This window comes from Chelmon rostratus, chromosome 10, assembly GCF_017976325.1.
Source record: "Chelmon rostratus isolate fCheRos1 chromosome 10, fCheRos1.pri, whole genome shotgun sequence".
NCBI classification, from domain to species: domain Eukaryota; kingdom Metazoa; phylum Chordata; class Actinopteri; order Chaetodontiformes; family Chaetodontidae; genus Chelmon; species Chelmon rostratus.
In genome coordinates, this window is record NC_055667.1 from 866,002 (window position 1) to 887,283 (window position 21,282).

A 21,282-nucleotide genomic window follows, 5' to 3' on the forward strand; every position below is an offset into this window, starting at 1 on the left:
TATTGAGTGGAGGTGGGATATGTTCACTAACTAAGAGAATCTTCTCAGCTCAGGCTGTACACTGAGCTCCTGACATTGTTCTGCACTCTCTCTGCCTATATTAGAATACCTTGAGATACCGTTGCTTACAGCTTGATTCCAGTGTGCTACTTCACACTTTACATCCACACCCTAATCTGTTCACACTCATACTGTCATAAAGCAACATGCAAACAGCAAACAAATGCAAAGAACAGATGATTAACGTTCAAATGAGAATAATTTATTACACACAGTATCTAAAGGGCTTGTAAAGAAAGGTTGGTGTTGTCACTGTGATGCCCAGCCGCCTGTCCTCTGGTCTGTCACACTTCGATGCCCTTCACCGCCTGGTTGATGGACTCGAGCAGAGCCCGGTTCTCAGGGTTCTGGTAGCAGTCTTTATTGGTAAACATGTGAGTCAGGGTTTCAACATAGCTGTCGAAGTTCTGCTCTGACAGCGGCTCCTGCTGAACACAAACAAGTTCAGAAGTCAAAAAATTCCAAATCCTATCAGTCAGGTAAGTTTTGAGTCTTTTAAGATTAAGAGTTTTAGTAGTAGTCATTAAGTCATTTCTCTTCACACTCACAAACATGGACAGATGCCATTCATTTGGTCAGTCACATGTCTATATCTAAATCAGAAGTGGGACAAGGTCATTTTTGAAGGTGATGTGTAGGCTTTAAGTCATTACCTCTCTCTCTCTCTCTCTGTCTCTCTCTCTCTCCTAGCAGAGTAACTGTAGATGGTTGTAGGAACATGACAGCAGTAACGTCAGCCACAGCTGAGCATTCATCAGTGTCAGACAACCATTGATGAACCTGCTGACTGTTTATTGAATTTGAAGGACATTTACTGAGGGTGATCTAACCTTATATATCGTTCCTGTTACCACAATGACTGTGTCGAGGGCTATAGGGCAGCGATTTTACATTGTGGCTCCCAATTTTGTTTGTACTACTGTGACATGATACAGGGTCCTGCCACTAGTTTCAAACTATTGAGGTTAGCTCCTTGGTATACCGCACAAACCCACAAATTAAAGCAAGCGTCGCAACAACTTGAGAGGAAATGGCCTTCCACCTATCTAGAAGTATTTCGTCTCGCCTGGAAAGACAGTCTTAAAACACACAGGAAAGCCCTCCGCAGGGCCAGAGCAGCCTATTACTCTTCACTAGTAGAGGGAAAAAAGAACAACCCCAGGTTTCTCTTCAGCACTGTAGCCAGGCTGACAGACAGTCATAATTCAATTTACCACATATTCCCTTAACCATCAGTCGTAATGACTTCATGAGCTTCTTTAATGATAGAATTCTCACTGTTAGAAACAGATTTCATCACCTCCTGCCCTCTATAGGCACTGATTTATCTTCAAATACAGAAAGGACTGAAGTAGCTGTTAAACCTGTCGTATTTTCAGACTGCTTTCCTCCAATAACTAATTTCAAAAGTTTCTTTATTGAAATCATGAACCTGTATCTTAGATCCCATCCCGACCAAGCTGTTTGAAGATGTTTAACCCTTAGTTGGCTCTTCTTTATTGGATATGATCAACCTGTCTCTAAAAACTTTTGTTTCAAATACATTTGAAAGTCATGAAAGAGCACAGTGTTTAACATTGACTGGTGGCTCAAGTGGGTCAAGTGTGAGATGGGAGGGGCCAGGAGGGAATTCTCCTAGTTTGTCCTTTTTTTAAAAAAAAAGAAAAGACAAATTGTGTATACTCACCATGGTGGGCAGGTGGATGTTGGCCAGGCTGCGGATCAGGGCCTGACTCAGGCCAGATAGCTCCAGGAACAGGGCCTCATTCCTCTCTTCGATCTGTTTATTCTCCTCCTCCATGCTCTTCAGGTTTTTCTCCATTGAAGAGATCTGAAGCAGAGGCAGAAACAGACCACGGTCTGAAGCAGCACACAGACAGCTTGACAACAGAAGAAGCACAAATATTCATTGCCAACAGTTTTTTCATCTTGTCTCTTTTGTGGAGGATTTTTCAGTTTTGGCGCCAGTGGGACAGACTGGTAGCTAGACTGATTCACTCCATCATATCCAGCTCTACGAATGCATCCATGAAGCTGGTCTGTGTAACATCCTCGACTCCATTGTTTTCTACAGTCACTTATTGCCTGTGCTAGATTTCAAACCCGCAGCCGCCCGTCACATGGCAGTGTCTCCTGGATGGATTTTGAAACAGATCAAGTGTCTCATCTTCGTCCTGCTAGCAGCAGGGCAGAGATTTGAGTCGCTGAGCTCACCTGAGTGTGCAGGTTCATCATGTCAGCTTCCATCTCTGAGTTGGACTCATTCAGCTCGTTGATCTCCTTGTTGAGCTGCTTGATGTCCTCGTCGTTGTCCAGAACTGAGCGAGAGCAATAGCATACAGCAAACGCAATGTCAAGGCATGCCAATCCTGCCTACTCTGACTGTCAGAGTTTGATCACTGATCAACAGGCATCACTTCTATCTTTAGGCCCACACTGGTGCTGCAGTGGCAGTCTATGAAACTGTAGAAAACATTACATCTGGGCTCCTGAGTCTGTCTGTGTATGTTAAGTGTTGAATGGTTTTGTCTTTGATTTCTAATATTTAGATGTCTCCATGTCTTAGTATTAGTAGGAATAGTAGCAGTGATAGTTTGGGAGACATATGGGACGTATTCAGGTGACAGTACTGTCTCTTACCGTCGCTGGCTCTGAATTTCGCAGTGATATACTCATCTCCGGGGAACTTGGCTCTCTTCTTGTTTGCCGATGCTCTGGGACAACCTGACAGACTGAGAGGAGCAGCTGGTCAGGATCAAGAGCTATCGAAGTTTAGGATAACACTGTTCTCCATATGCTGGAGCTCAGATATTCAGGATACCTGCGGTGTGTCAGGAAACTGCCGTTTGCGTGTCCTGAGCCATCGCAGCCTGGTGTCGGGCAGGTCGGGCCCTCGGTCTTGAAGGCCTTCCAGGAGAATGGAGTCCCGTTAAGAAGACCTTCTTTCTGCCGCCGTGCTGCCAGCGGACAGCCGTAGGCACTGCGGTGGGTGGCGTACTTCCCACTGATGTGGCCTAGACTGTCACAGCCAGGAACTGGACACCTGGAGAAAGCCAGAAAGCATCATTTGACTGGTTCCGGTCTTACTGATGGAGAGCAGAGATGGAGGTGTCACGAGGCTAGCACAAGACAGACACACCAATCCTAATCTGGTATCTTAGTGTTAGAATCATAATAGAAAGAAGTGATGTAGAAAAATGGACCATATCCTACAATGTCCCAGGAGAGATCAAAGTTCACAACATCAAATGTCTCTAGTGAGTGAAATGTAGGATTTATTACTTAAATAAAAAAGATCATTCAATATTTTAAGTGGACTATTACAAAATAAAAGGCTTCACATTTAACCTTCAATTAGTTCATTCGAGTTTTGACGAATGTGACTCTGCATTGTTCAGTTCTAACATTAACTATTTGCACAATAGTACACTTTCAGTTTCTCCTTCAGAACATTTGTCATTGTTTCCTGCTAAATATATCCACTAGAACTGTACTGGAAGAAGGCTAAAACAAGGCCAAGCATCCATACAACGGGAGACATCGAGGAGAAGGACAGCAGCCTGGTTTCAATCAGGAGGACAAAGTGAAGCTTCTTTATTTGACCTAAAAGTCGTGATTCGGGATGGGGTAAGTCTGCTGTGCTGTGTTAGTTGGGTAACTCAGCTGTGGTAACATCAGGTGTATAACGCTACAAGCCAGCTCACGTCAGATGATTTAGCAGAGAGACTTTCTATGTGTGGCAGTTATACTATGAGGTTGTTTGTTTTTGTGATGCATCTTCAGTCTGTCCTCCACTAACAATCGAGCCAGATTTCTGAATGATCAAAACCTGAGTGCATCAAAAAGTTTACTAGAAACAGTACAGTGAAGAGATACACAAAGAAAGAATAAATCTCCAATGTTCATGAAAATAAATGAGCAAGTTTTGATGTCATGGTCGCTGTAGTGTGGTAAATTTCACCACTGTATGATTGACAGCATTGTGAATTCTATCCTTGTGTCAGCTATTGCAGGCAATGGGATGTAGAGCATCTTCAGACATCAGTTTGTGACGTATCAGCCTGCAAGAATAACTGACAGACATCCCGAGCCTTGGTGTCTGACTATGAGTTTGATTGTCAGGTGATGCAGAATGCTCACACTTCTATCTCCTCAGCCAGTGTGCCACGCAAATTTGAAACACATGCTTTCAAAACTGTTGAAGCTTTTCTAATTTTTTAAAATTACTGGCCCCCTCAACCTCCCCTTGTTCCTCCATTTCCAAAATGCTGCAGGCTTTGTTGGTTTGTTCTGTGCCACTTCCCCACCACTGGAGTCTAAGTCAACACTACTCCTGGAACGAGCCTAATGTTACATCTGCATTGCTACGTTGTGAAGCACTAATGACCTACTGTTGCTCACCTCAACAGCTCGGAGTCTTCCTTGTCATCCTTGGTGGGGGTTGATTTGACCCCGCCTTTCTTGGCTCGAGGGCATCCGGACAGACTGGCAGAGAGGAACAATCACAGTGTCTGTTTGTACAGAGTAACCCACGGTACTGCTGCAGAACAGGAGAAGAGCTCCTACCTTCTGTGTGAAGCATAGTTTCCAGTGATGTGGCCTGACCCGTCACAACCTGGAGTCGGACACCTGAGACACACACAGACGCTCTTTCACTCCACAGGCTTACATTATCAGCAGAGTGCAGGCAGAAACCAGTTTTCCTCACTAAAAAAGTTGAGCTCATTGTTTTTGGTTTGGATTTTTTAATATTGGACTTAATTATGAATGTTTTTGGCTATTTTCTGTTAGGCTTGAAAGTAAGGACAGAGCTGTAGCTGCAGACTGAGTGCTCAGTGAACATGTTGGAGGTGAGAGACAGGAGAAAGCAGACATACTTTAGTTCAGCTGTGTGGGCAGCCATGAGGGTCCGAAGTGATTTATCAGCAAGAGGACAGCCTGACAGACTGGAAGATAGGTTAGAGAGAGAACGTCAGAAAACCAGACTGAGAACAGGATGTCTGAGCATGAGTGAAGGAAAGAGCCAGAACCTGAAGTGGACTACAGAGCCAGGACAGGGCTGGGCAGCACACACACAGGGAGGACGGGAGTTATTTTATTATCTGATCTCTAAAGTACCATAATAGTTGGCCAGGACAAATAATGAATGATGAATGTGTGTGTGTGTGTGTGTAGAGTCATCTCAGTCATTCAGGCAGAATGATATCAGGTGTAAATGAAAAAATCCACAGGAAGTGTTTTCACTTTTGACAGATGGAGAATCTTCAGCATTCCTCCTGGTCAGATGGTTCATAAAGTAAGAAAGGTGATAGTCCAGGTGACATGAGGTGCTCCAGGTGAGCTAATCACCATGTTGGAGAACACTGAGGCAGTGAACATACTGATGCTAGAGTAAACCTGTCCTCCAGGCCATTGAATGGAGGACAATTATTTGACTTTGACCAGTGTCCTCTGAACACCTGTCACTGAATCATCTGAAAATATTTGGACTCTTTAAAAAAAAAAATTTAAAAGACAAGGCCTTGGAGCAGATCTTCATATTTAGAAAAGTCTTATGCTGAAGTGCATTTGGGATTCATGTTCAAACTAAGCTGCTCCTAATGGCGTTAAACACAAGAGAGCTGCCTGTCTGTCATGACAGTGCTTAGATTATACTCTACTCAAAACCAGCAGCCTACAAATCAAAAGCATGCAAACACATGCAAGATTTATCAAATAATTACCGACTGATTCAATAGTAATATGAAATCAAATGCACAGCGCAGTATACGGACAGAGGCCTTTATAGGCTCTTAAATATGCTCTTATCCACCAGCTTTCCAACTTCCAACATATTGTACTTAACACAGCTCTACGTTTTTGTATCCTTGTGGCTTATTTGAGCAGAAAAATTAATCAGCCTACATAACTACCATACCAGCATTCATTATAAGTGGCGGTACTGAATGACACATAGTGGTGCTCAGCTGGACAGAAATCTAACGTGGCAGGACTCTGTCCTGGTGAGTGCTGGTCTAATTCAAGCTCTGTGTCAGCCTTATCTATTTTCCACAGGTTGGAATCAGATTTGTTGAGTTATTCCAGGAAGCAGGATTTAGTTAATTTAAACACAAGATACTTGTGCTCAAAAAGAGGATTCATTCTCAGTGAAGAACCTTGGAGCCCTAATCTGCCTCTATACATGCCAAAGAGCAGTGATTCCTAACACGTCTCTGGGGGTCATCAGGTGGAAACCTCCCTTCAACAGTGTTTCGCCTACTTAGTCCCACTACACCTCCAGGATAGTAGATTTTTGTTCTCTTGTTTCAACAAACAAATCACCAAACTGGAAAAATGCAGTCGGACTTACAAATGACTCCCCATTCCTTAGAAAATGATTCTGCTCTGAATCAATGTGAGGAGCAGAGGCCAGACTTAAATGATCCCTCAACAAGCCGCCTGTTAGTGCAATCACACCATAGAACTGTAAAGTAAATATACTTGGATTGTCATTTCCAGGTCAGAGTGCAGGTCTTACCTTCGATGTGAGGCATAGTTGCCAGTGATGTGTCCACTGCCATCACATCCTGGGGTGGGACATCTAGGGACCGAGACACACACTCACAGATCAGTACCATTGCCTTTAAAGAGGGTGCTTATGCTGTTATGCCAGAAGAAAGAAAAAAACACTACAACTTTCAATTTTCACTTGTTTTTGATCCACAAGAATTTAGGCTTTCAATTCAAATTGAATTTCACTCGTTCCAGTGTGACTCAGTGGTGACTGAGCCCAACGCTGTGCTCACACCGTGATGAAGAGATGGCAGAGAATGGAAAGAGTTGACAGTTCACATCTCATCTCAACAGCTCGGTCGGTTAAAGGACTGTCAAGTTGCTTGTGTGAAGGTTAAAAATACCATCCACTGAAAATGTAACACTGCGTGACATTTAGGTTTAATATGTAGAGTAATGGCGCTGGATGGCCTGACCATATCTGGTTGTCTTTTGAGGCCCTCCAGTGTTTTAACTTGAAGTCGGACATTTTGGACTTTCTCGCTTGTAATTAATTACAACTTGGCTGCTGATATGAATGCTATTCATGACATTTACTGTAACTCACATAAGACATGAACACAGCATCGTGTTTACCGAGAAATACCTGGATCGACTGATTGACAGGTGTCTCACATTATCACAATAATCTCTAGTGGGTGATGCTTGTCCCACCTGAACTCTAACTGGTCTTCAGATCCTTTGACCAACTTTGATAGTCTGCTCCCTTCAGACTCCCTTTAAGTGATGATAATATTTTTATATTAATGTTCCGGATGTCTCATTTAACTAAGAAACTCTTTTATGGGGTTCAGTCAATACAAGCTGCGATTAAATGTTCAGTGGGTAATGGAGGTGACTTACACAAGAACCTCTTTTTTGCTGTCTTTGGGCTGAAACTTGACCTTGAAGCTGCTGGTGGTGACCTCACCGGGGTACTTCCTGTCCTCCAGGTTCTCCTGGTCTTCTTCCTCTCCATCAGAGGAGGTGTATGAGGGAGCTGCATACTCCACCTGAAGAGAGGTAAAACGTGCTGCTGTTAGCACAGGGAAGCACACAGTGTGAGACTCTTCACTCTCCTTCGATCTGTCCGTCTTTTCTCGCAGTGATGTGATTTTAGTGGGCTGACAGTACCTCTTCGTGGTCTTCCTCTTTAACTCCACTTGGTTTAGTGAAGTCCAGCGGCCCCTCCCACTCTGACTGAGTGTGGCCCTGAGACAAGGCGGCTCCGATGTGTTGAGAGGATGAAGATGAGGAGGATGAAGGCTCTGGAGGCTGCATGCCCTCCCTCTTGGTCTTCTTCATGCTGAGATCCAAGGTGCCATTCTCATCCACTTCAATGTCCGACTCCTACAGTTTGGACATACAGTCGGTGCACATGAAGTGATAGAAAACGTGCGAGTTCTGTGTGTTGACTGAAGGCCAGTGTACCTTGGTGCAGGGTTCCCTGGGCTTGGTACTGAGGGTCTCTGGTCTCTCCCAGCAGCGGGTGGACAGGTTGAGGATGGCTGTTGCTGCCATGTGGGCTGCCTCTGCATCTTGGCTGTAGTCATAACCACTGGAGGATGCGGTGCTCTTAGAAAAGCCTCCTGACACACTCTGAGTGGGGGAGGAGGCCTTAGGAAATGATTTAGCTGTGTGGGAATGGAGCAGAAGGAATTTATAGGAAGAAGAACAAGAGGGCAAAAACACTGTCTAGCCTAACACTATATGTGTACATTAAAGCTAAATGTGGCTAACATAGCTGCTGCTGCTGCCAGTCACAGCCATTTCAGGAGTGTTGGTTGCGTAACAAACCTAGGGAGTCATGTATTATTACGTTTGCTCATTTGGATGATAACCACACAGTAATGTACAGAGTCTGGCAGGTGGAGAAAACAAAAAGTTGCGGGCACAAGTTGATAAATCCTGCTTCCAAATGAACAATTCATGCACACAAATGACTTATTCTTCTTCTCCAGCAAATGAATCATGGACAAGAATGACTAGCTTGTGCTCTCAAATTACAATCATTTGTGCATGTGAATTAATAGAGCATAGAGTTAAATGTACTCCTGACATTTTTAAACAAGGTACAATTACAATTACAACAATTAAGGTACAATGTTGTTTAATGGACAGAATCTAAAGAATATCCACATAATTCCTTACAAAATCAAAACAAACCTGCATGAGATCCAAAGAGATCTTTTACAATATCCATGAACGAATGATCCATGAATCTAATTATCTAATTATTATTATAATTTATCTGGGAGTAAGGACATGTTAGTTAGCAATGTGGTTCCGAATCCTTCTGGGGGGAGGAAATGGAACCCAAGGGCAGCAGTGCAGGAGGCAGAGGCAGCTCTTAGGCATGCAGAAATAGTAGGAAATGTTCAATTTGGCCGGGGAGGCTTGGGGCTTGGCCCAGGCAAACCAGTGTGGAATAAAGCAGGTCTAAAGGACAAAAGAAAGCTTGTAGTGGAACAGGTGCGTAGGCAGGAGGAGTTGTTAAGGGGGGCAAAAGCAGTTGGTCAAGCCAAACAGGGACAATGGTTGAATTGGGAAGGTGTTGAGAAGAGGAAACTTAGTTGGAGGGACCTGTGGAATATGGAGGAAGGCCGTATTAAATTTCTGATAGGGGCGACATACGATGTGTTGCCAACCCCGCAGAACCTAAGTCTCTGGGTACAGGGCGATCAATCGTGCCCACTCTGCTCAGGTACAGCAAGTTTAAAGCACATTTTGTCAGGTTGTAGAATTAGCTTATCACAAGGCCGGTATACATGGCGGCATAATCAGGTGCTGAGAAGCTTAGCCGCAGGCATTGAAGAGAGAAGGAAGCAGGTGAATTCTGGAAGTTCTAGAAAGGAGAGGTTAGATGTGCAGTTTGTTCGAGAGGGGGAGAAAAATAGAGCTGCTAAGTCAGGGAGAAGGCAGGTCGGTGGCTGCCTGGTAGGGGCTGATGATTGGCAAATGCAGGTCGACTTGGGAGGAAAGCTAGTTGTGCCCCAGGAAATAGTTTATAGTAATCTGAGGCCGGACATTGTCTTATGGTCCATGAGTAAAAAGACTGTGTTTTTTATTGAGTTAACAGTCCCTTGGGGAAATTCAGTGGAGGCAGCTTATGAAAGGAAGAAGACTAAGTATGCAGATTTAAAGACAGAATCTGAGCAGAGGGGATGGAAGACCAGGGTCTGTCCGGTTGAAGTGGGGTGTAGAGGTTTTGTTGCAGGGTCAGCTGTTTCACTGTTGAGGGAGCTGGGAGTGCATGGGCCAAATTTAAGGAAGACAGTGAGGGAGATGTCAGATGAGGCTGCTAGGTCTAGTCAGTGGATATGGATCAGGAGAAATAATAGTAGTTGGGAGGTGAAATAGGGACAGTGGGGGGGGCAGAGGACATGCTTTGTTTGCTTTTTGAAGGAAATGGTAGGGTTTGTTGCCTCTTGAAGGAAATGTTAGAAGAGGCTGTTAAATCTAGTCTGTGGTTTAGGCCTCCACCTTCAGCACCCTCTAAATTTTCCACCCCCTACCCGAACAAGGGTCTGTATCCAATCCCTACTTTCATCTTTTGACTCTACCTCTTTATTTTCTACCCCCTACCCGAACCAGGGTTTGTATTCCCACCCCGCTTTTTTTGTGCAGTTGGTGAGAGGCAGGTGTAGATGATGGTAGTGTGGCAATCGGCAGTTACATGTGGCATCTAGGCCTGTGGTAGCATTGTAGCAGCTAACAATAGCTAAAGCGGTGAGAGTATGATAGTATCTTAGCAGTTAGTATTGGTAGCTAGCAATTAACATTAACAGTATAGGTGAATCTAGCTTTATTGTCTTCTTCTGTTCCTCTTAGCAGGTAGCGGTTAGCACGTAACATTAGCTAAATGATAGCATCGGAACTCTATTGTCTTCTTCTGTTCTTCTTAGCGGTTAGCATTAGCATTAGCAATAGTTAAATGGTAGCATCGGTACTGGCCACTACCTGGAGCATCTCTGGGTCAGTTGAACGTGGCGGTGCTGTTTGGATTGTGTAGGAGCAGTGTGAACTGGCACTAGGGGGGGTGACTCTGGGACGCCGGAGTTCACTGCCTAACCTCCTGGAGGTGTAGTGGGACTAAGTAGGCGAAACACTGTTGAAGGGAGGTTTCCACCTGATGACCCCCAGAGATGTGTTAGGAATCACTGCTCTTTGGCAGGTATAGAGGCAGATTAGAGCTCCAAGGTTCTTCACTGAGAATGAATCCTCTTTTTGAGCACAAGTATCTTGTGTATAAATTAACTAAGTCTTCCTCAATGTTTTTGCAGTATGGTCATTCAGCTGCCTTTATGATGTCATTTTTGGGATGTCTGTCTATGATACCCTCTACCTTTTCTACTTCTTAAGAATTGTTTATTGTTTCTCTCACATGCAATAAAGGAATAATTCCAGGACTTTATCAAACTATTCAAACAAAGAGAGACACTTGGATATACTCTACATCTCTCTAAATGTCAACTGTTGCATATGTTTTGTTGATTTGGGCACAAATTGGCCGAGTTGAGCATGGAGTTGAAGTGTGTGGCTCTTACATTTGAAGGCTTTGGGTGATGTTTCAGTGCTGCTGGATGTCTTTGGAATGAGCATACGCTTTCCAAACACCTGGACGTCAAAGCTTGCATAGTCAAAAGACACCTTGGAGTACTTCTCCAGCTCCTTGGCCAGGTTAGCTCGAGGTGTGGTGGTCACCGTGTTGGGCCGGTAGCTGCCATACTGAGGGATCTCCAGCTGTTTCACGAAACACATGGGCCTGGAGGAAAAGCCATTACTCATGCATTATCACTACAATGGCACAGACAGTCATATCCATCTATCTTAAATACTGAAGTGGAAAAGCAAACACTTAGCTTGCAGGTCTCACCTGAGCACTCTGTCAGAGTTGGAAGAGGGTTCGCTGGCTGAAGCTTGTAAATGAACCTGCTTGTCCTGGTTTTTGTTCAGCTTGGCTGCAGCTGCGATGGGGCAGCCGGACAGACTGAAAGGTCACACATATCCAAATGCTTGCAATTAATGGAATAAACCTCACGAGTAGGTAGACATGTATGGTGCAAACAGGAGTTTGAGTTATTGATGTGCCTTCTAAAGATAGTGTGAGTATGTGTTAGTAGGATTAGATGACACTGGTTTTTTCTACAAGTAAGTCCAGTTGCCCTTGATTGAACCCTCCTTGGGTAACCATGACCTGGATGACTGAGATTCTTCACAGACATTGGGGTTTAACTCAATATTTTGTGCAAATATACAGTCCTTATTTTTCATAAGTTTCATGACAATTATTCCAAAATGTGACTCCAAAGGCCTCCAAAACTACACTTTGACCAGTGCAAACAATGGGTCTCAATCAACAAGTGTTCTTAGAAAGAAATTTCTTCTTTAAACCAACGTACACAGTTTTCACAAACTTTCTGACATTCACCAATTTTTCTTATTTGCTATTTGTTCCTCGGTCAGAACAGAATCTTCACACACGCAAGAGCACACTAATGCACATTTTATAGCTGACATGCCTGTGCAAATAATTGGTTCTTGTGTTTTCTTTAACTTCTTTAAATAAAATATTATAGGATTTAAATAAAAAAAATGTTTAGCTTACAATTGATATCAAAAAACTAATGCATCACTTCGAAAAATCAATTATTATCATATTATTCAAATGTTTTAAATTCATATTCACTTCTTTAAGTGTCTCAGTGCCATTGTCTCGTGGTTGTCCTGCATCTGATATCAAATGTGGGGCAGTTGAGCGGGACCTGAATGCACATGTGGAGGTACTGGCTGAGCTGCCAGCTTGTAGGTGGACACCCAAGATCTCTCTCTAGTGTCACCAGTTCAGTATCTGACCAAATGTGAAATATGGTCACAATGTGCCTTCTGTTCCTGTGTGATGGTCAGAAAAGTGTTTCTGCAGAACATTATGATGTCACAGTGGAGCTGAGCTTTGTGTGAAGTTTTGTCGTAGTTGTAGTAGTGCATGAATTCTTGAGTTACAGCTAAAAATGTGCTCAACTGATGCTGACCTGTAAGTGCTGCTCCGTCCAGTAATGTGCTCAGGTAACTCTGAGGCAAGCCCCCCTTTACTTTATCAGTTGTGCACCCCTCTGCAAATACAGCCTTCACTGAACCTGAAACAGCATCCCGTGCAGCTATTCTTTTTATTTATTTATTGTTTTCTTATAGACACTACTGGCACTACTGAACATTCAGGCTCGTCTGCTGGTCACTTCCTGCAGCAGTACCTCCACTTCAGAACTTCAAGACTGCTTTTGGAGTCCGGTGTTGTATGTGGCTTCTGTTCTGCAGTGTCATTCCCTCTTACAGGGATTGGTAGGGAGTTTACCTATGCTTATATGGAACAACTGACACATGATTTCAATTTATAAAGACAATGGGATTCATCACTATAAGAACACAGGTGCAAACAATTCTGTGGTTGAAGAACATGTCCTTAATCTGACATACTTTTCTTAGCGCCTCCCTTAGCAAGAGCAAAGAAGAAAAACATAGGAAGATATTGATGAATGAGGCCCATTGATGTCTATGACATAAAAAAATCAGCAAATCAAAGTCAAAATACTAACTTCAGCCTCTTTGCAAGTTCCTAATTTTGTCTGTATGTCACACAAAAACATTTCTCTGGCCATATTTGCTGTGGTAGTCAGGGACTTGTGTGCGTGTGCATATGTGTGTGTGTGTGTGTGTGTGTGTGTGTGTGTGTGTGTGTGTGTGTGTGTCCTTTGCTGATTCATTAACCTGCGATGTGTGTTGCGGTTACTGTTGACATGGCCTTGGCCTGTGCAGCCAGGAGTCGGACACTTCAAGACGTTCTCATGCATGGCCAGGACTATAGACACACAGCAGACACAAGCTTAGGTCAGTCTGTTTAGTTTGCTCTGGATGGTTTCACACCACTAGTAGCAGAAACAAGAGTATTTGTGAAACACACAGTGGTTGAAAAAGCAGAAGTGGTTATACAAGTAGTAGTATTAGTAATTTTGTCTATAACAAAGAGCAGTAATAGTGGCTGTACAGCAGTAGTGGTAGTACTAGTAATAACGAAAATGTGCGATTAATAAGAGTAACAAAGTATAACTAGAATGTGCATTTCTGAAGAAAATGCACATGAGAGCTGGATGCTGCCAGCTGCTGCTGCAGATCTATTTGTACTTTACTTGCGTATGTCCCTGTTCTGCTCCCCCCACATTTCAGAGGCAAATATTGCGCTTTTAATTGCATTGTATTCATTTGACTTACGCGATTGAACTTAAGCGATTTTGCAGATTCAGATTAACAATGCAAAAAATAATTACCCAATAATTAGGATATTGTAATACTATGGATAAGATAAGATGATCTCCAGGGTGAAATTCACAATCCACCCAGCAGTACAAATATTCTATGAACATTAAAGTAATGCATTCATTCATACATCAATAATTCTAACTATGGTATGAATGATTTCTATGTTAAAAGAAGCAAAAAATTTGAATCCAAAATGGAGAGGAATATCCCAGGTGCAAATGGGCGTGGCCTAGAACAGTCAAATCAGCATTATCCAAGGAACACACTGTGCAACTATTGTTTTGCTCGCCTCGTTACATACCGGCCAAAATGTAAAACACATCATAACTGACCGCACGGTGCCGTTATTGGTACCATGTTTTAATATGTTAAGCTTTTTCAAGCAGCACTTTTAAACATTCCTCTCACACACTTTTTTATACTTTAAAGAATTCTATAAAATCACTGAAAAGTGTTTCTATTACAAGCAGTAAAGAAATAGACAGACGTCAAAAAATGGCACAATAATAATAATAATAAATAAAGTATACAAAGTGAAGATGAGCAATAGGCGGTTACACTCAGAGCTGTTGAATAGCTCAATAAAATGGTCTGCATGTTAAAGCAGAGAACTCTGAAGATTGCTCTTCAGCTGACATTGACAGAATATGCATCTGGAGTGTCAGATCTGTCTACTGGGGGTCTACGGTGCAATGAAAGGTAATAATACTCACTCTCTGGGGGGATTCTGTCTTTGTGAGGACATCCAGATAGACTGCGATGGTGAGGGTACAGCCCAGTCACATGGCCTGTCCCATCACACCCTGGGGTTGGACACTTCACTTCCTTCTTCTCTGAATAGAGGACGGTGTGATGTAGATGGCAGCAATAATGGATTAAAACACATCAGTTAGTAGTACAAGGTGTAAAACAAAATGAAACCAGGCCGAGAACCACTGATACACTGGTACTGATACCAGTGCTTCCTCAATATCACTTCCAGACAAAATCACTGAACAGTGCACTTGGAGTTTTATTGAAATTGAATCAACAAATACAGTATATGTGCTGAAAATAATGTTTTAACCCTCCTATTGTCTTCAGGTCAATTTTGACCCGTTTTCAAGTGTTTGCATATCATATAGTAGATGGGAAGACAATACGAGGGTTAACCTAATAAATCTGTAACAGCACCCTTAGTAGGACAGTATCAACGATGTGTTCGTATGTCTAATGAACCGGAGCGCTGTTCTAACTGTGTGTGTCTGGTAGGAATAGTTGTAAAAACAGTACGTGTACCTTTGCTGTAGTGGGCGGAGCGGCGGGCTGCGGCAGCAGGCTCTGAGCTCTTGCTCGAGGTGCTGTATGGGTGGTATTCTGGGGAGCTTTGGGCCTCCTGACCCCCCTTCACCTCCTCTGCCTTCAGGGCAATAGCCTGCTCCAGCAGCCCCAGGTTCCCCCGTGTCATGTCCCAGTTCTCCGAGTCATCTGTGATTCCTGAGCCCTCTGACACACGATCCTGCTCCTCTCCGTCCTCCTCCTCCTCCTCTTCTTCCTCCTCCTCCTCCTCCTCCTCCTCCTCCTCGTCATCGTCCTCCTCAGAGCGGACTTCTATGACCACTGTAGTCGGAGAGGCTTTGCTGGAGTCTCGATCCTCCTCTTCTTCCTCCACCACCTCACCTGCTTCTTTCTCCTGCCGCTCCTCTTCCTCTTCCTCTCTCTCCTTCTCCTGCTCTTCATCCTCCTCCTCTTCCTCAGTCACGGGGGTGTTGGTCTTTTCTTCCCTGAGAGACACCTCGGCTTCAGATCCCTGAGTGTGTGGACTCAAAGTGTCAGGAGTATCAACCTCTTGGTGGACCTCATTCTCTTCTCCCTCTTCTTCCTCCTGTTCTTTCTCCTCTTCCTCTTCTTCCTCCTCCTCCTCGTCCTCCTGCTCTTCCCGTTCCTCCCTGTTACTCTGCTCCTCTGATGATTCTTTGGCCTGATGGTTATAATCTCCACTGGAGTACTGGTGATCAGAGTTTTCCTGGCTTAACATCTGTCTTTCTACCTCTTTCTCTTCTAGAATATTCTCTTGCCTGTCTTGCTCCTCTTCCTCTTCCTTTTCTTCTTCCTGTTCGTCACCTTCTGCTTCTGCTTCCTCTTCCTCCTCTTCCTTTGTTGTTTTAAGCTCATTGAACCCCAGTTCTTGTTCTGATGCCTGGCACTTCACCAGCTGACCTTCCTCATCCTCCTTTGTCTCTGTTTTCTCCTTTTGATGATCATCAGTGAGGATTACTGGCTTCGTGTTCTCGCTTTTCTCACTTTCAGTTTCATTCTCAGTCTCTGATGCAATGCTTTCTCTCTTGCCATCTTCAGCTGCAGCACAAACTGCTGTTTCTGTGTCCTCTGCTGTCCCCAGTGAGCAGTCTGCTGTGGATTCAAAGATGACTGTCACTGTCCTCGTCACCTCTACATGGTAACTTACAACTCGAGACATGCATTGTGACTCACATTGTTTTTGGCCTTATATGACTTGTTTAGCATGATCAAGTGAAACCTGTGATTTAGTTGAACACTCAGCTGGATTCTACACTCACATGACACACTCTTCTCCCTGGTGTACTTCAGCTGTCAGTCCTCTGCTCATTTGCTGGCTGCCATGGCTGCCACTACACTGCTCACCTGAACGCTATGATGCTGCCATTATCATTTCAAAAGCCACACCTCCACCCCAGCATCCACCTGTAGCCTCTGAGTCTTCACACCCCCACGGGGTGGGGCTAGAATTGCCTCTCCTCAACATCCTGCTGTGAGTTTGGCGATTCTTTGAGGGGAGTGACAAGGTCAGAGCCTAGATGCCAATCATCACTACCATTCATGTTTTACATTCACACAACAATCCAGTTCGCACAAGTGGGCTGGCTGAAGTCAAGATCACACATATGAAAAAGTTGGTATTTAACAGTTGAGTGCAAAGCTAATTTCTGTGACACCATGTTAAAACTTCCTCGTATCAACTATGAACTGGGAAAGACTACCTATGCTAACTAACTACCATGCACTATATTATTGCAATGAAAAGCACTCATTCCTCTTAGAGTCTGGATGCTGTAAACTGACTGCTGTTATGAATCTTAGAGATGATGTATTTAAGCTTTCTGAGCTTTCTTTTTTAGCCAAGCAGTATGGTTGGTTTCCCTAGTATAGCTTCTAATAACTGGTGTTATATGTTGGTTTGAGATATAAAAAAAAAGACTTTTCCATCAGCCCCAGCAATGCTGTTTAGTGCAATAATGGTGATTGTTAGCTGATGCTAACATGCTAACATGCTAAACTATAATAGTATGCTAAACTTTAATGGTAAAGTTTACCTGCTAAACCTGCTGCACCAGTACTGCTGTTTGGGTCTGCATTTGCATTCAATGTCTGTCTGTGATACCAAGCGTGACAGACTGTAGACTCTAAGTCTTGTTCAACACCACGGAAAAAGTAATCATAATTTTGAAATTAATTTTATTTAGCTTATATTTTAGACTATTTTAGAGTTTTGTTGTTTTTGTGACTGTATTGCAGTCTTATTATTTAAGCCAAAATCAGTTATAATGACCTCCAAACTGCCAACCTTTGTCTTCACACCCAGCCTGGGTTTGCTGCTGTGGTCTAAGGTGTCACAAGATAATTAATGGGATAGAAATAAAAAATAAATCTATAGTTCTGCTAATCAAATTCATTTTATTATTTCTCACATTTCTAGAATTTTATTTTCTAAAATTTAGTGCACTCGTAATAATAATTTCTCATGGTAACTTTCCTGGTTTAGTGTCACTCACTTTTTATTGCCTCTGGCCTGCTTTTGGTCTTGTTTTTCTTCTTCTCTTTGAGATCTTCTTCCTCCTCTTCCTCCTCTTGCTCCTCTGCTGCGTCGCTGTCTGCGGTGAAATCTTCCTCTGCTGCCTGTTTGACAGGCTGGTTCCTCCTCTTCGGAGCAGACTGGTTCTCCTCTGCCTCAGCCTCCTCCAGCTTCCTTTTCTTCACAATCGGGCATCCCAGGACGCTAAGAAGAGCAGGATGGATTAGTCAATAAATGCTAACATCCACCGCAGCTTGTAGATGTTCACAAACACCCAGTGGAATTATTGCGTAACTGTAACTGTCGTCACATACTATCCACACATGCAGATCGCTCAAGGATTTGACCAGTTTTTGAGTTGCTGTGTTATTACACTCTTCATCAGATGAAATATTGGTTTTACTGAAAGTCTTGATTGTTGCAAACTGTGCAACTTCAAACAACTGTCTTATACATTATATCACATATACTCACATTGTAAGTGCTGCTAAGAATGTATTATATTGTTATTGTAGTAGAAATATATATAACCTGAAGTATGTTTATGTTATATGTACATCTTTATATTTCTTCTGTACATTTGTTGGCTGGATATTACCATGTCCTGATATGCCATCACTACACACTATATGCTGAAAAGCACTTGGAGGCATTTGTTCACATATTGTAGTGTACTTTAGGTGTGTGTCTGTGTAAAATGATTTGGATGAGGGAAGTCTTAGCAATGTATACAACATGAAACAGACTCTATCCTTGAGGGAAGCGTAATGTCTCTGACTGTGTGGCTGCAGTTTGGGAAAGAGCCTTTCCTGTTTCAACATGAGTGACAATATCCCTGTGTGAACAAGATGACAACAACACAACTGTTGTGTGGAAAGTTTGATGAAATCCAGTTTTAATCCTACCTCCTATGTCGTGAGTATCTTCCGCTGACATGGCCTTTGCCGTCACATCCGGGGGTGGGACAGCTGCTACTGACAGGCAGCAGGACAAATACACGCTTCATATACACAAAACACACTTTCTACACACATTTATTTTGATAGTCTTCTGTTGAAGCCTAGAATCACTTACCTTAACTCCTGCTTCATCTCTTGTCCCACAAGTTCTGACGACACTAGGAGTAAAGAAGCAGGGGAATCATTGAGTGCAGAAACAAAAGTCACATGAGAGCTGTACAACCCTGAATGCAAATAAGTTGGGTCGCTCTGTAAAACAGAGATAAAACAGAATGTGATAACGTGCGAATTCCTTTTGACATATACTCAACTGAAAACAGTGCAAAGACAATATATTTATCACCTTCATTGATTTTTAGACATATCTGCAGCAAATTTGATGCAGCAACATGTTTCAAATAAGTTGGGCGAGGAGCAACAAATGACTGGGAAAATTGTGGAACACTCCAAAAACACCTGTTTGGATCATTCCACAGGTAAACGTTTTTTTTTTTTTGTTTTTTTTTTTGCTGGGAAAATGAACTCATTGCATGTTTACATGTAAAATTCAACCTTGTGCATGCATGCCCCTTTACATCTGTAAGGGATGTGTCAAACAGCTAAGCATGGCTGGATTAGAAGCAAGGAGAAGAGGGGCCACTGAATATGTTTAAACTGTGATTTGTCAGTCCTTAGTGTCCAGTTGATTTTCTGTGATCCATTAATAGTCCAATAGTGCTAACCCTGGACCTGAACAGTAGTGTGAATATACTGTACAATCATTTCACCGTGTGTGTGTGTGTCTATACTAACCCCGGATGCCTTTGGAGCGGGTTCGTGTTCGTGTCTCTGCAGTGTCCTGGCTCATCTGAACAACAGAGGGACATGAGCAAGATGAAGAAAAGTGACAAAGTGTAGCACTAACAGACAGACAGACAGACAGGCAGGCAGGCAGACAGACAGACAGACAGACAGGCAGGCAGGCAGGCAGACAGACAGACAGACAGGCAGGCAGGCAGGCAGGCAGGCAGGCAGGCAGGCAGGCAGACAGGCAGGCAGACAGACAGATAGTGTTGGGGTCTGCAGTTTCCCTCCTTGTCTTTGCTTCCCTCTCCTGTCTCTGTCTTTAACTGCAGGTCTTGTCCGGGCTCCTCCTCTCCTGAGCATACCTGACTTCACGTATTCAATCCACAATATATAACTGGCCTTCCAACCAGTATTCTCTGAATCGTCTGCTCACCTACAGTATGTGGTAACCTCGTGATCGACCAAGAACCTTTGTGCTATTTTTGCCTGCCTGTCTGTCTGCCTCCCTGACTTTTGTTTCTGTGCTCAGGTGTCTGGATTCCCTCTTGGACCTGTTCTCTCTGGCCTGCTCGTCTGCTCTTCTGATCGGACCTCTCAGATTCGACTGCTTTACGTTATCGGAAAGATCATTAAACTTCGAAACTTTTCATCCACTTCTGCCTCTGTGTCTGAGTTACAGCATTTGGGTAGATAGATAGATAGACAGATAGATACTTTGACGCTGAGGCTTGTCCTCTCTGGTTGATTGGCTCTCCCCTGATCCACCGTTGGCTCAGAGTTTGACCTTTGAACGCATTTTCTGTTGAACGAAACACACCAAAACAACACCTTTACACACAATGGTCAGTTTACTTGTCAAGGTTAGAACTACTTTGTCTTAGAAAATAATTGTATAATATACTCTGATGTCATAGTGATGTCATTAGCATTACTTCGGCATAACAATAAAAAATATGGTGGCATTTGCGAGGCAGGGAGAATGTGATGAGTTGCATTATGGGAAATGGAGGATCGATTTTTGGGGCTTGACCCACACAAGTGACTCGAAGGCAGAATTTTTCTGCTTCTCGCTCCAATTTTGACCTTTTTTTTGTTGTTTTTTTTAAACCTGTCTCTTGAGTCCTCCAGCTTTATGCAAGTGAAATATTGAAGCGCTGGAGGACCCTTTAAGCCCAATTCACCTACTGTGTTGTTGGCTAAAAAGCTGGCAGGACACGAGCCTGGTGATTATATGGGCAGACACTGCTTTTCTAGATGAGAAAAGTTCCCAAAGATACTACTCATATTTTAGGGAAATGTGTTGATGCACAAGACATCTAAAATGATGAAATGGTCCAACTATAAAAAACATCTAGAGCCTTGGGTTTGAACATGTCAGTGTAAGCATCACATAGCTCTCCTGAAACAGCACAGTTGTTTCCATAGAAGACACAGAGTTCAAGTCATCAGTATTTTTTCGGGGAATTTGGGGGTTTCAGCGACCTGTGCAGACTTTAAATCCTACATTTACAAACTTGAACATTGTGAGTATTCTCTAAGATCGTTCCAGCATTTTTAGACTTGTTATTAAAAAAACAAATAGAGGTTGCCTGGCAGTGTGAAGTAGACTTTGAAACAGCAGCGGGGGTTCAGTAGAAAAAGAAAAGAAAATAGAATCGTCATTGTCCTCTAAAAAACTACATGTTTCTTTGTTCATGAATTTTGGTTCAGAGATCTGCAGAACTGAAGAATTAACTCTTTAGTTGGTTCAAATGTCTAAAAGAACTGTCAGTAGACAGCAACTTTAATCATTTCAGTGTTAGGTGGGGGCATTGGGGGGAC

The 21,282-nt window shown here is 43.2% G+C and overlaps 1 protein-coding gene across 1 annotated transcript; it reads right to left on the reverse strand.

The window, feature by feature from the left end:
* Positions 1–298: 298 nt before the first annotated feature.
* On the reverse strand, positions 299–19,522 carry myt1a (myelin transcription factor 1a). Its single transcript, XM_041945323.1, has 21 exons — positions 19,468–19,522; positions 18,791–18,833; positions 18,622–18,687; positions 17,697–17,920; positions 15,184–16,296; positions 14,619–14,738; positions 13,357–13,447; positions 11,468–11,581; positions 11,139–11,356; positions 8,023–8,225; positions 7,726–7,941; positions 7,456–7,604; positions 6,578–6,640; positions 4,938–5,006; positions 4,627–4,689; positions 4,462–4,545; positions 2,882–3,103; positions 2,701–2,792; positions 2,275–2,378; positions 1,748–1,891; positions 299–488 (listed from the first exon to the last, which is right to left on the reverse strand). Exons 1-21 carry the CDS (start codon positions 19,520–19,522, stop codon positions 345–347), a joined length of 3,597 nt encoding a protein of 1,198 aa, XP_041801257.1. The 3' UTR covers positions 299–344.
* Between the last annotated feature and the right edge of the window lie 1,760 nt (positions 19,523–21,282).

Coding starts and splice junctions, on each gene's coding strand:
- myt1a (XM_041945323.1), bottom strand. CDS start 19,522: ATGAGCCAGGACACTGCAGAGACACGAACACGAACCCGCTCCAAAGGC. Junction 17,921..18,621: donor AGATACTCACGACATAGGAG/GTAGGATTAAAA, acceptor TGCTCTTCTTAG/CGTCCTGGGATGCCCGATTG. Junction 7,605..7,725: donor AAGAGGAAGACCACGAAGAG/GTACTGTCAGCC, acceptor ACCTCTCTTCAG/GTGGAGTATGCAGCTCCCTC.